General features: G+C 43.4%; 1 protein-coding gene across 4 annotated transcripts; it reads right to left on the reverse strand.

The window, feature by feature from the left end:
- Positions 1-1,571: 1,571 nt before the first annotated feature.
- lrrc57 (leucine rich repeat containing 57) lies at positions 1,572-12,987 on the reverse strand. Of its 4 annotated transcripts, none has more exons than XM_040137083.1 (5): positions 12,880-12,987; positions 10,113-10,248; positions 8,776-9,044; positions 7,720-7,905; positions 1,572-3,988 (listed from the first exon to the last, which is right to left on the reverse strand). In XM_040137083.1, exons 1-5 carry the CDS (start codon positions 12,961-12,963, stop codon positions 3,947-3,949), a joined length of 717 nt encoding a protein of 238 aa, XP_039993017.1. In that variant the 5' UTR covers positions 12,964-12,987; the 3' UTR covers positions 1,572-3,946. The 4 variants fall into 4 exon arrangements, with proteins under 4 accessions (XP_039993017.1, XP_039993019.1, XP_039993018.1 ...); XM_040137085.1 differs by lacking the exon at positions 1,572-3,988 and adding an exon at positions 4,809-4,841; XM_040137084.1 differs by lacking the exon at positions 1,572-3,988 and adding an exon at positions 7,134-7,342.
- Between the last annotated feature and the right edge of the window lie 59 nt (positions 12,988-13,046).

Genomic DNA, 13,046 nt, shown 5'->3' on the forward strand with positions numbered 1-13,046 from the left:
GTAACTTGACACGAGCTGGTCTCTCCCTGTGGAATGTGGTGAATGTGGTGGTTGTGGTGGTTGTGGTGGGGGGCGGGGGTCTTTGTGAGGACCAGTTTACTTGAGTTTCGGACTTTGGGATACTGGGGACATTATGTCCGGTCCTCACACCTCTAAAGGTTCTGGGTAAGGGTTCAGACCTGGTTTCAGGTCAGAAGCAGGCTTAGGCTGGGGGTCGGGGGCTGAGGACTGCATTATGTCAATGAATGTGTCTGTGCGAGTGTGTGTACGTGTGTTTGCGTGTGTGTGTGTGTGTGTAGAGAAGAGGATGAAGGATTCACTGCACATGACCGCCACCTGGTGGTGTGACATCAGAGCTCAGGTACAGTGATGAAGAGTTTCCCTCCTCCTCCTCAGCAGCAAAGTAAAAGAACCTGTTTCATAATAAAATACAGATGTTCCACCTGTGGTGGTCTTCAGATGTTGTGATGTCAGACAGACCCTCTCCAACAGCTCAACATCTGCAAATTTTATCATTAAATCTTGCTGAGAATTTTTCTTGCGGACGCAAACACTTGATGTCCACTTTGACAAAAAGTGAGAAAGGAGACATGATATTCACGTGTGGAGACGCTGCAGGACAGTGTGTTGGATAAAGCTCCAGAATAAAGCTCCAGATATCCACTTAGAAACCAGAGAGCAAGAGGCTGCAGAACTTCATTCACAATCTTCCTGTTTTTAAGTTGCCTTCAGCGTCACAGTGACCCAGTGACAGTTGTCTGTATGTCCACGGCTACACTGAGAACAGGAGCTGATCACAGCGGGTTCAGCAGCTTTTAAAGGGACAGTTGGACTGAATGGAAACAGATATAGACTACAAAGACGGGGCTCACGTTGTAGCCCACAGCTGAAAATGAAATGCAGCGTAACCCTGGGTCTTGTTAATGAATTAACCCTGCTTACAGTAATGTTTGAATTCACTTAAGAGACTTGAGACTTTATGATGATGTTGTATTTGCTCTGTCCTCCGCTGTCTCATCTGAGTCCAACGTCTTTTCAGGAGAATATTAACTGTAATTGTTACCAGAACAACATGCAGAGGAGGTGAAAGTTGATTGTCAACCCAGTCTTGACTCCCAAAAACCTGCAGCTATCAGACAGGGCAGGCCGTGAGTCACCTGAAAGACGAAACTCGGGGCAAGACGCGAAAGCCAGTAACGAACTCTGTGCTGTGGATCTTCTCCCTGAGAGCCAACAGAAGAACCTGTACCTGAAGCAGACCCATGATGAAAAGCACACTTTCATCATGAACACTGAGGTTCTTTGTTAAGTGATGTCTGATAGAAAATGAGTGGCAATGTTTTAATGAGAAAATAAGAAAATGAAACTCAACACATTAATTCAACAGTTTTTGTCATCATCCTCCTCTTCTGATATCTTCATCTCTCCTGACTCAAACTACCACGGTTGGATATATTCTGTTTTCCAGTTATTTCTGGTTCATATGTTGTTTGTCACATGTTGATATCCAGCTGCTCTGATGGAGGAACCACAGAATGACGCTCACAACAGACAAGCTGCAGACTCATGAACCTTCGCTGATTTATTTCAGGTTTAATGTGAGTCTCAGAGGAACGTCGGCCTCCAGCAGCAGATACATCAGACCTCATCACATTAAGCTTCGACTAACTTCTGCTTCGGGAAACACACGCGGAAACTAAAGAGCGTTTGTAGGAGCTTAACTTCAAAGATGGATCGTCATCAGGAACCAGAGCCCGACCGATATCATCTCACTGCGGAAACATCGGTATCAGTGTGTATCAGCTGATAAACGACAAGAAAACAAAGCAGAGAAACACCAGAGAACAGGGTCGCTGTTCTGTAGCTTGTTCACCGGAGAGTAAAGACACCGTACCATGTTCTGCCCTGCCCCTAACAAAACGTTTCATTATGCTACGGCGTGTGTAAAGACCAGTGAATATCAGCGGACATATTATTGCCCGATCTTTAAATCTCCCAAATATCATTATCAGCCCTGGACTCTGCTCTGTACAGGCAGAACCACAAACTTTAGTGTGTTTCTCAGTTTCATGTCAAATGACCTGGAGCTGTAGTTCATGCTCATTAACACAGATGAAACTTTCAGAGGAAGAAGAAATCACAACAATTTAACTGGAAGGTTAAATCCTTAAAACATGCAGCGTCTTTAAGGCTAAAGACAGAATGAGTTCAAACTTGTTACATAAAATCTTCAGTAAGTTAAATCTGTTTGGAGCGTGTGGTTCGTGTGAAATGATCAGCAGGAAGTGTTGGATTTAAACATCTTTTCTTTCAAACTAAATAACCCCATCTTCTTATCCACACTCTCCCCCTATAAACTTTGCCTCATCGTGACTGAGCTCTGTTCATTATTTAGAGCATTTAAAGAAGAAAAGTCCTGAGCTGAAGCTGAAGTGAGCAAACTGACCTCAGATCAGACACAAAACAAACTTATCAGCTGCTTCACAGTGAAAGCTTCATTTCACACGGAGCTGTCAGATGTGGGACATAAAAACATTGAAATCTAACAGTCAGAGGGAAACAACATGACGTGATATTTACGAATTACCTGTAATAATAGCAGGGTTGGTGGACTGAGCCTTCAAGGTTTTTGTCTCATGTCTGCACTGAGCTTTATTTGAATTTCATTAAATAGGAAGAATAAATAATTAGGATGAAAGTTGACAGGTGAAGGATTGAGGACTGGTCTCCATCAAACTGACGGGACGTTTAGAACAAACTGAAAACCTGAAATAAAAGCTCTCGGTGTGTCAGATCCAACATTGCTATGGAAGACCAACTCTGCCAGGAAAAGAAAAAGAAACTCATGGAAAGTCCGAGAAGATCAAAGTACAAACACTCGTGGTAAAACTAAAATTAGTCAAAGAACTATGAAATAAGTCAAACCTTTGAACAAGTCAAAAGTATGTTATGAGAAAAACGGTGGGCTTTAAATATGTTTCAACCTGATCGGGATTTTCCTTTCCCTGAAAATCAGTAGAAAAATGAACGTCTCTGGGTCTTTACCTTTACATTCGTCTTTGTCCAAAGCCTCAGAGCTTCTACTGGGGATCACAGAGACATTATCGTTTACATTAGAGCTGCAACGACGAGTCCATCGACAGAATATTCATTTCAATTCAAGCTTCATTGGAAAACATTCACGGGTTCCATTTTCTCAAACACGAGGCTTTGCGGTTTCTTGTGTTTTGTATCTGACAGTAAATTGAATGTCTTAAGGTTTTAAACTGTCAGTCAGAAAAAACAACTTTCACTGTTTTTTAACATTTCAGATATTAAACGCCTCGGGCTAATGATTATTTTCATTATTGATTAGTGTGTTCATTGTTTGGTCTACGAAACAAATTGACCTGACACACTGTCCTAAGGGTTAAGAAGATGTCATCAAATTGCTCATGTTGTCCAATCTGTCCTCCAAAATCCAAAGACATTCAGTTTACTGCCACATTTGACAAAGAGAAGCAGAAAATCCTCACAAATGAGATCAAACTCTGATCAGACTTAACGTTTCCTACTTTTAGAGGAATTGAAGTGTTAAAAGAAAAAGATCATTTAAGGAGGAACAGTCTGTTAATGTCCATGTGTCTGTCCCTGAGTCTCTGCCGTCCACTGTTGGACATCAGCTACACTTTGTCTTCTTCTCTCATGTTAAATGTCTCCTATGTTGGTCCATGCGAGCCTTTCATGTTACCTGTGTTTGGTTAGATGTCCTCAAACCTGCAGCGGCAGCAGGTCTTGGTGTTGGTCCTGCAGGCGGGGGGGGGGGCTGAGCCAGCTGTGTGATGTCTGGTTTTTAGTTGCAAAAGAAGCACCAGCTGCAGGGGTGTGTGTGTGTGCGTGTGTGTGTGGGTTGGGGGGGGGGGGGTCCAGGTGGTGGTTTGAGGTTCAGACTTGTCAATGAGGGTCTTCAGGCAAACTTCTTCTTAGTGGCTGTGAAACGCTCCATGTACTGAGGATGGAACACAACAGAGACTATCAGAGACCATCAGGGAAAGGCGAGAACCATCAGAGACCAGCAGTGACCAACAGAGACTAGCAAGGACAATCAGGGACAATCAGGGACCATTAAAAATCTGCAGAGACCATTTGAGACACAGCCAAGGTATTTTCCTTGTGTTGTTTGCTGACTCTCCGTATTATTGGTTATTTGTCTGATTCCTGTACATACATGTTCCCACATCAATGAGCTGTGATTGTTTTTCTCCATTTTTCCAGCTGTTATTTAAATTGACATTATTCAGTGAAATTAAAGCACAGAACAAATAAACAATAAAGATTTTTTTAATGAATCCTTGAATCTTCCTGTTGAACTGCGCTATATCTAAATTTCTGACTCGTCCAACAGCTGAACACCTGACGTTTCTTTCTACAGTGGAAATCAAACATTGTTCCGAAAGTTGGTCCCAACTCTGTTGCAGAAGTTCCCATCAACATGTTGCACCTGCAGGTTGCTTTGCTTTCACTTCTGTCCTGTTCATCCCAAACCAGCTCCATGGGGTTCAGGTCTGGAGGCTGTGCTGGTCTTCCATCATGTGAAGCGGCATCTGGTTCTGTTCTCCTAACGTTCTGGGTCATTATCTTGCTGTAGGACGAAGCCCCAACCAACCAGTCTGTCTTCCTCTGTTACTTGTCTCTCTCTCCCCAGTCTGACACCAGTTTACCAGTAACTACTTCCTGCAGCACAGTGTTGACCTGATGGTGAATCAGAGGGTGTAGGAACACACTTTGCTCCAACTCTGCCTTTGTACAGACAGAATCGGAATCGTTTGCTTCAACGTTCACGGCTTCATTTCCTTCCACTGCTGCAGGAAAAAGCCGAGAGTGAACCAGTTTCTTCATCCCTGAAAATTTTTACCAGCTGCGACAGTGTGGCTGGTTTTCTTTTCACCGTGTGAGTCTGTGTGTGTGTGTGTGTGTGTGTGTGTGTGTTCATGGCAAAATGTGGTCCCGGAGACACCTACTGTAGTGGGAACTAACCCAGAGGTGGAGAGTACTTTGCCAAGTGAGTGAGTGTTGGAGGTTTCCCATTGGTCGTTGCTCTTACAAAATGAATTGGCACAGTTGCTATTGCGTCATCAGGGGATGTTTACAGGCAGTGTTGCTATCTTAGCGCCTTTGTTGCTACATTTACCGACTTTTAAGATCCTTTCAGTGACTGTTTTACAAAAACGAAAAAAAACAGGAAAAAAAAAATCTAGCAACTTTTTGAGTCGCCAGTGTCGCCACGCTAGTGCGAGGTCGGGCTTTCCCTCTGCTGGCACACGTCTCTACGCGTCTCATTCAACTGACCAAACGGCAGCTGACACAGATGTGAATGAGCTTCTAACTTTCTCTCTGACTCATCATTTTACAGGTAAATACACCTGAAAAGGTAAAAACACCTTTAACTCATGTGTCTGGTGATTCTGTCAGACGACGTCGTGGTTAGATTTTTAGCAGCAGCAGCAGAGCAGCAGGCAGAGTGACTGACTGGTAACAAGAAGTTTTAATGGGCCACGTTGCAGTCAGTTTCATACTGGGTTGTTGCTGTCTGACAACAGAAAAAAAAAACATGTAAAATGAAAGAAGCTTTGTTGGGAATCCAGCAGGATTAGTTTACTGTATATGTGAGCACAGAGAGCAGGAGAGAAGCCAACAGACAAAGGTCCAGCCACATACTGGGTTCTGACCTGGTCTGTCTGTGGACAGATTTTGTCACAACTGTGAAAGATACAGTCATGAAACTTTACAGGTGTGTAGTTGAGATCAAAACGACGGCTGAGTTCAAAGATGGGTGTGGTTCGACCCATAAGTACGGAGAACTCATGTAATAACGTAGTCAGTTTAGCTCTGAAGTTTACAGGATTTTTCGGTTTTTGGTGACCTAAACGTTTGATTTTATACCCCTAGCAGCTCACCTTTAGCTTTGTGCCATTTAAGGTTTTTCACTGGACTTGAGCTGCTTAAATATCAATAATCACTGGAAAAATGGGATTGTCCGAAAACTTTTGACTGGCAGTGTATATTCATATAAAAATAATATAATAGTTTTATCTTAGAGTCATACGTGTCTTTATCGGATAGATGCAATGCTTATAAACGTAAGCAGCTGCAATGCAGTGTGAATAGTGAGGACCTCACGGCAGTCTCAGTCTGGTCGAGTTTCAGTGTTTCACGTTCACACTGAGTGTTTGTGTTTGAGCAGCTCAGGAGGAAGGAGGGAATCTCAGCGTTGATCTGCAGACGTTACTGGGCCTCGTGTAAGAACCTCACTCATCCAAACAGATTCATTCTCAAGAGGCATGTACGACCGATTCAGGTCAATTTGTGTCGCTCACCACTTTTCTTTCTTTGACTTTTTTCTGAAGAATGAATGAAAGTGGTCCAGACGAGTCATGGGAGAACACTCATCTGACCTGAAAACAGGGCGCCTTCATCTGAATGAATTTAGATTTTATACATGATTCTGAAATGAACTAACATTTGAAAACTTTTTTCAAAATTAATATTCTGTTCACCAGATCACAACCACGGCTGCCAATTCACTGACAGGTTTTTTTAAATTTAATTTTTATTGGCATATTTCTGCATGCCAGTGTCTCTGTCCTCTATCATCCTGTTCTAACACCTGACAGGTAACATCACCTGCTGTAGAGACTGTAATATCATCCTGTCAGTGATGTCACATGACCTCCTCTCTCATTGGTCGTGGACCGCTTTGCTCTAGAAAGACGTTAACTTCGTGTTGACCTGTTCATGTCGGTCAGAATTAGGCTCTGCCCTGAGCTGGATTATTAATATTTTGTAATCGTTTCAGCTCCTCTAACATGACTCCGGACTCTGTTCTATCTGTCAACGTTCTGTCTGCTGATTTCTGACTTGAAGCTCTGCTCTGTGAAATTCCTCTTTTTACTCTTTGGAAACTTTCCCACAGACCGAGCAGATCAGGCAGATTTATATGGACATTTTAGGGCAATCGATCTTGTTAATGATGAAATCTCACAAAAGGTGCACCTCCTGATGAACAGGTGACATTCATCAGGCTGAAACCAGCGAGTTACAACAAGCCCATTCAGTTAAGAGAGTTCGGAGACGGGAAAAATTTAGAGGTTTAATATAAAAATGTTCTTGCGTGAGGCTTGTGCGTTACCTTCCATATAAAACATTTGCCAAGATGATTTTTTAAATATTTTAAATCCTGCATTGTTTATATTCCTGTTTCATGTTTTCTTCTTCACTGTCTTTTTCAGTGCATGTCTGCGTTTCTTGATGTGTAACCTCCTCCTGTACATCAGTGAATTCTGAACTGTGTTTTGCTTTGTCTCTGCACACAAGACAAAGAAAACAGAGACGTATTCATAACAAACTGCTCAACAGAGCTACTAAAGGTGAAAACAACACAGGTTATTTATAATTTCATGCATACGCAGATCCAAAAATTGCAGATTAATATTCAGATGTACGTGTGGACAGTAAAACAACACCTTTCTCCACTTCTCCAACGTTTTTTTCATACAGTCTTAGAACCTTTAAACTCATTCAGAGACAGAGAGCAGCGTCAGAGAGGATTATAGTTACTGTTGTCATCTGCACTGTGAGGGATTAAAATCACAGACAAAAAACATCTCAGCCGTGTCTGTTAAATAATCTGACATATGTCCCACAGACCCTGAACACAGCGTGACAGAAAGGTGTTCTCACCTTGTCATATCCTTCCAGATCCCTGAGCTTCTTCACCTCGAACAGGTTTCCCTCCACAGAGAACAGAGACACCTGGGAGTCGGTCAGGATGGATAAAGGGATGGAGGACAGCTCCAGACAGTTCTCCTCCAGGCGGAGAACCTTCAGACGAGGACACTGAGACACCTCTGCCGACAACACTGAGATCTGGAGGGAGGAGAGGAAAACTGTTGAAACCCGAGTCACTCAGCTGACAATTTATTTCAACACCTTCCTGACACACTTGGTATCGTGGGTTGTGTGGACACGGCGGAGTCAGCTGAACTGGAAGACAGTGGCAGGAGTTAGATGGTGACTGACGGTGTCACAGAGGAACACTAAGTGGAGTACTTCCCCCTGTAGTTGCCACTTTCTGCACACAGACACCACACACACCTACTTCAGGACGTGTGGCCCTCACTTCTTCCTTGGTACAAACTTCAGAAGCTCCATGTTTTAACATTGTTCATTTTATCTTATAAAGTTAGATAGTTTGAAAACAGCATTTAAGGCACAATAATAATAAGACTAAAAACCATTTCAGACAGAACCGTCAGGTGATGTGCTTCTGGTGTCTGTCAGTAAATGTAGTTTCAGTCTTTCATCAGAAATCACATCAGTGTTACACAGAGACACCACAGCTAGGTTTCACTATTAAAAACACTTGAGTGGAATCCACCCATCCACCCAACCACCCATCCATCCATCCGGGGGCGGCTGTGGCTCAGGAGGTAGACACTGTTGTCCTCAGAAGGTCAGTGGTTCAATCCCCGGCTTCTCCAGTCCGCACAACAAAGTGTCCTTGGGCAAGATACTGAACCCCAAAAATAGCCCACGATGTATCATTGGTGTGTGAATGTGTATAGAAAAGCACTGTATGAATGTGTGTGTGAATGGGTGAATGTTGCAGTAAGGCACTTTGAGTGGTCAATTAAGACTAGAAAAGCGCTTTATAAGTGCAGTCCATTTACCATTTACCATCCATCCATCCATCCATCCATCCATCCATCCATCCTGTGAGACCTGCTTCTGAGGTACCTGGTTCTGGTTGAGGTTGATCTCGATAGCCTGCAGCTCAGAAACCTCTGCAGGGACATTCTGGATCTGGTTTCGGGACAGGTCCAGCAGGTCCAGCTGCCTCAGGGTCGCCAGTCCAGGGGGGAAGTCTGAGATCTGGTTCCCAGCCAGGCTGAGGGTCCGCAGGGCTTTGAGCTGGCCCAAAGAGGGGGGCAGCTGCTGGATTCGGTTCCCATTCAGACTCAGGGTCTCCAGCTTCTTCAGCTTCCCGATCTCACTGGGAACACTGGCTGAAGAAAGAAAGGACAGATCAACACTCCTCATACATGATTATAACATCACCAGACCAGGTTCTGTTCACACTGACAAGTCATGGCAGATTCTATTTGTATACAGATGAATCCAGGTTGTAGGTGGAGGTAAACAAACCTCCATCACTGTGGTGACACCTCACTGTAAACCTGCACATAACACTGTGCTGTGTGTAAAGGATTTCAATGTTTAAGGTCTTTTGCCAAGACCGCTGTTCAGCAGATCCTGTAGAACCTGTTACAGGTTAGAAATAAAGTCATCAAGTGTCATTAAAATAAAGGTTACGATCTAAGAGACCTACAGTTTTCACTTAAATTCGGTCCAATTTTAACAGTTTGATCTCTTTTCTGTTCTGAGACAAACAATCCTGTGCTCCATCAAATCTATTTGACTCCATTTACCTACCAGGGAGTCATAAACTAATAGTCAGAATGAGCAGAAGAGACACTGAACCAAAGTTACACAGGCACAAACATGGTGGAGATGTCGGGTTTTTTGTCTGAAGTAGGAGCTCTAGTGGGGAAAACACTTCGGAGCCATACGTCTGAATCAATTCGGTTCGAACAGCTATTGCAGTGATACGGATCCTAAAATGCTTTGCACAGATAGAATCAGGAGACTTGGAGCTTTCAAACAATGTACAATTTGTCCAGGTTGTGTGAAGACTGAGTCCGGTACAGACCAAAACACACCTGAAGCAGCTCTACCACGGCCAAAGTGGATTTTAAAGGGTTAAATCCTCATGTTTACATTCTTAGTGGCATGCCGACAGAGGGCCATCACAAGGCCAGCAAAGACGGAGCAATCTGCCTAGAGGGGGCCAATAGTGAGCCTCCCCCCGCTGACCTCTGATGTTTCCACTGTTGCAGCATCATGTGTTTCAGATTTGTATGAAATGATTTGTTTCTTCTCATCAAAGCTGATTAAATCTGTCATCACTGACCCAACTCTGTACTCGTCATCTGTCCCCTGTTGTTTAACACCTGAAAACCACCACCAGACTGTTCTCCACAGGTCAGCAAGCAGTCTCTGAATCAGTCACTCACTGAGTCTGTTGGAGTTGAGCGTCAGACTCTTGAGATGCAGAAAGTTTCCAATGGCAGCAGGAAGAACCTCGATCTTGTTCCCGGACAGATCCACCGTCCTCAGGTTACTGGTGAGCCTCTGCAGCTCCTCTGGAAACTGGATCAACAAGACAAATAGCAGGAAACATCAGCGACTGACCCCTGTTTTCAGTCTCAGCCTGAACTCTGAAGGTCAGCTCTACACATCAGTGGGGAGATGATCCTCAGAGATCACATCAGATCAGACAGTTGAGAGGCAGAAACAGTCGATAAGATAATCAACAAAAAGATAATCAGCAACAATTCAGATAATCAAATCATTGTTCTAGGCAATTTTCAAGAAAAACTGAGTCACAGTCGACCTGTGAAGGTGAGGAGATAAAAACAAACACTGTTATAATATTCTACTTCATTTATTATTGTAGGGTCTTTAAATGTCTATAATGTCCCTTCTGAGTCTGTGTGACTTTTGTTGTTGTTTTGTGACAAATCAGATTAAAATAAAGTGTAGTGACATGAAATGTCATCTTTTTTGTTTCCATGTGTATGAAGGGTGATCAGGTTCATATGACTACAGGTCATGTTCCTTTTCTCTCAAAGGGGAGTGTGTGTTGGCTGTAAGGAGCAGAGAGCGGTTAGTCCTCTCATGTGGGCTCCTAGGCTCCTAGGTTTTATACTATGTAGTCCAGTTCCGGTGTGGGGGTGTTTGAATAACTCTCAGTAATCCGGTTGAGTGTCCGTTTTTTCTGCCGTTCATTTGTTCACTAATCATTGATTTCCAACCAATATTCAAACGTTTAACCACAGATCATATGCATCACTCTTTATGTGTTTTTAAAGCTCTGTATTATCATTTAGAAACAAATTTGTTCTATAACATTTCTCAAACATCCTGTAGTACTCAGACACCGTACATGTTGTCAGACTCTGGTAAATGTACTGTTACTTCAGTGTAGTGAGCAAGTGTTTCTACTGGACATAAAGACCTGGATGATGAGCAACTTTCTGCTCTTAAACTCAGACAAAACTGAAGTTATGCTGCTTGGCCCCCAACACCACAGAAACACAATATCTAATGATATAGTTACTTTAAATGGCTCTGCCCTGGCCTCCAGCACCACTGTTAGGAATGTAGGTTCTCTTTGATCAGGATATGTCCTTTAATTCCCAGACAAAACAAACTTCAAGGCCTACCTTTTTTCACCTACGTAACACTGCAAAAATCAAGAATTGAAAAACTTGTCCATGCTTTTGTTACCTCTAGACTGGATTATTGTAATTCCTTATCATCAGGTTGTCCCAACAAGTCTCTAAATACTCTCCGGCTGATCCAGAATGCTGCAGCACCAGTACTGACAGGAACTAGGAAAAGAGACCATATTACTCCTGTGCTAGCTTCGCTGCATTGGCTCCCTGTAGAATCCAGGACAGAATTTAAAATCCTCCTCCTCACCTACAAAGCCCTTAATGGTCAGGAACCATCATATCTGAAAGAGCTCATACAACCCTATTGCCCCACTAGAACACTTTGCTCCCAGAACTCAGGCTTGCTTGTGGTTCCTAGAGTCTCCAAGAGTAGAATGGGAGGCAGAGCCTTCAGTTATCAGGCTCCTCTACTGTGGAACCATCTTCCAGTTTGGGTCCGGGAGGCAGACGCCCTCTCCACATTTAAGAGTAGGCTTAAAACCTTCCTTTTTAATAAAGCTTATAGTCAGGACTGGTTCAGACTTGTCTTGAACCATCCCCTAGTTATGCTGCTATAGGCCTAGACTGCCCGGGTGACTTCCCATGATGCACCAAGCTCCTCTTTCCTCCTCTTCCTCTCCATCTATACACATTCATATCCCATCAATGCTCGTTACAAACTCGACTTCTTCTCTCTACCGTAGTTTTCTGCTTCCTCGTCTCTCTCCTCCTGTCGCTTTCTGCAGGTTTTTCTGCCTCTGAAGCTGCAGAGTCTGGATCTGTGACTGCAAACCTCATGATCCTGCTCAACACCCACTGCTTCATTTATTAATATTTTTATCATAATTAGTTTTATTATTATTAAGATACATCTTTATGTGTAACCTGCATTGTGCTATGTTCTCTCCCTCTCTCTCTCTTTCTCTCTCAACCCAGCTGATTGAGATAGACCCCCACAACCTTGAGCTGGGTTCTGTTCAAGGTTTCTACCTGTTAAAGGGAGTTTTTCTTTGCCTCTGTTGCCAAGTTCTTGCTCATGGGGGAAATGTTGGGTCTCTGTTAATATAACTATCAAGAGTCCAGTCTAGACCTGCTCCACATGAAAAGCGCCCTGAGATTAACCTCTGCTATTGATTTGGTTGCTATATAAATAAAACTGAATTGAATTGACTTTCTCATTCAAAAATAAGGTTCATTTTCTAGTTATTATCACTGGTCTAAGTCCCGTTAGTGTTACTGGTTGTTGAGTTTGATTTTATTTTACCGTGACACACAGCTCAGATCTTCAAACCCACTACTACACTGGACTGTACAACCACACCTGGATCCTGAATGAGTATCTTGAGAGGCATACCTGACTCCGGTGTCCTGACAGAGACAGAAACTCCTTCCTACCTGGCTGCACCTGTTTAACACTATGTACTTTAATGAAAGTACTGTGACGAAAACAGATTATTTCCCCGTGTGGAACACTTACATAACTGCAAATATCTTCACTATTTACCTGTAAACACAAAGATTTCATGATAACAGGTGTGAACAGGTGAGAACGGTCGTGTCTTACCTCCTGCAGTCCTTTCCCTGTCAGCTGAAACACCCCGGTCTTCTGGGAGGTTTCCAGGTGAGACTTCAGCGCACTGTTCCCCATGTGGCCCTGCAGCCAGGTGCACCTCCACCTGTCTACCTGTCTACCTGTCTTTCTGTCTGTTCGAGGCCCCCTGGGTATCAACT

This window comes from Xiphias gladius, chromosome 10 (genome assembly GCF_016859285.1).
Source record: "Xiphias gladius isolate SHS-SW01 ecotype Sanya breed wild chromosome 10, ASM1685928v1, whole genome shotgun sequence".
NCBI lineage: Eukaryota > Metazoa > Chordata > Actinopteri > Istiophoriformes > Xiphiidae > Xiphias > Xiphias gladius.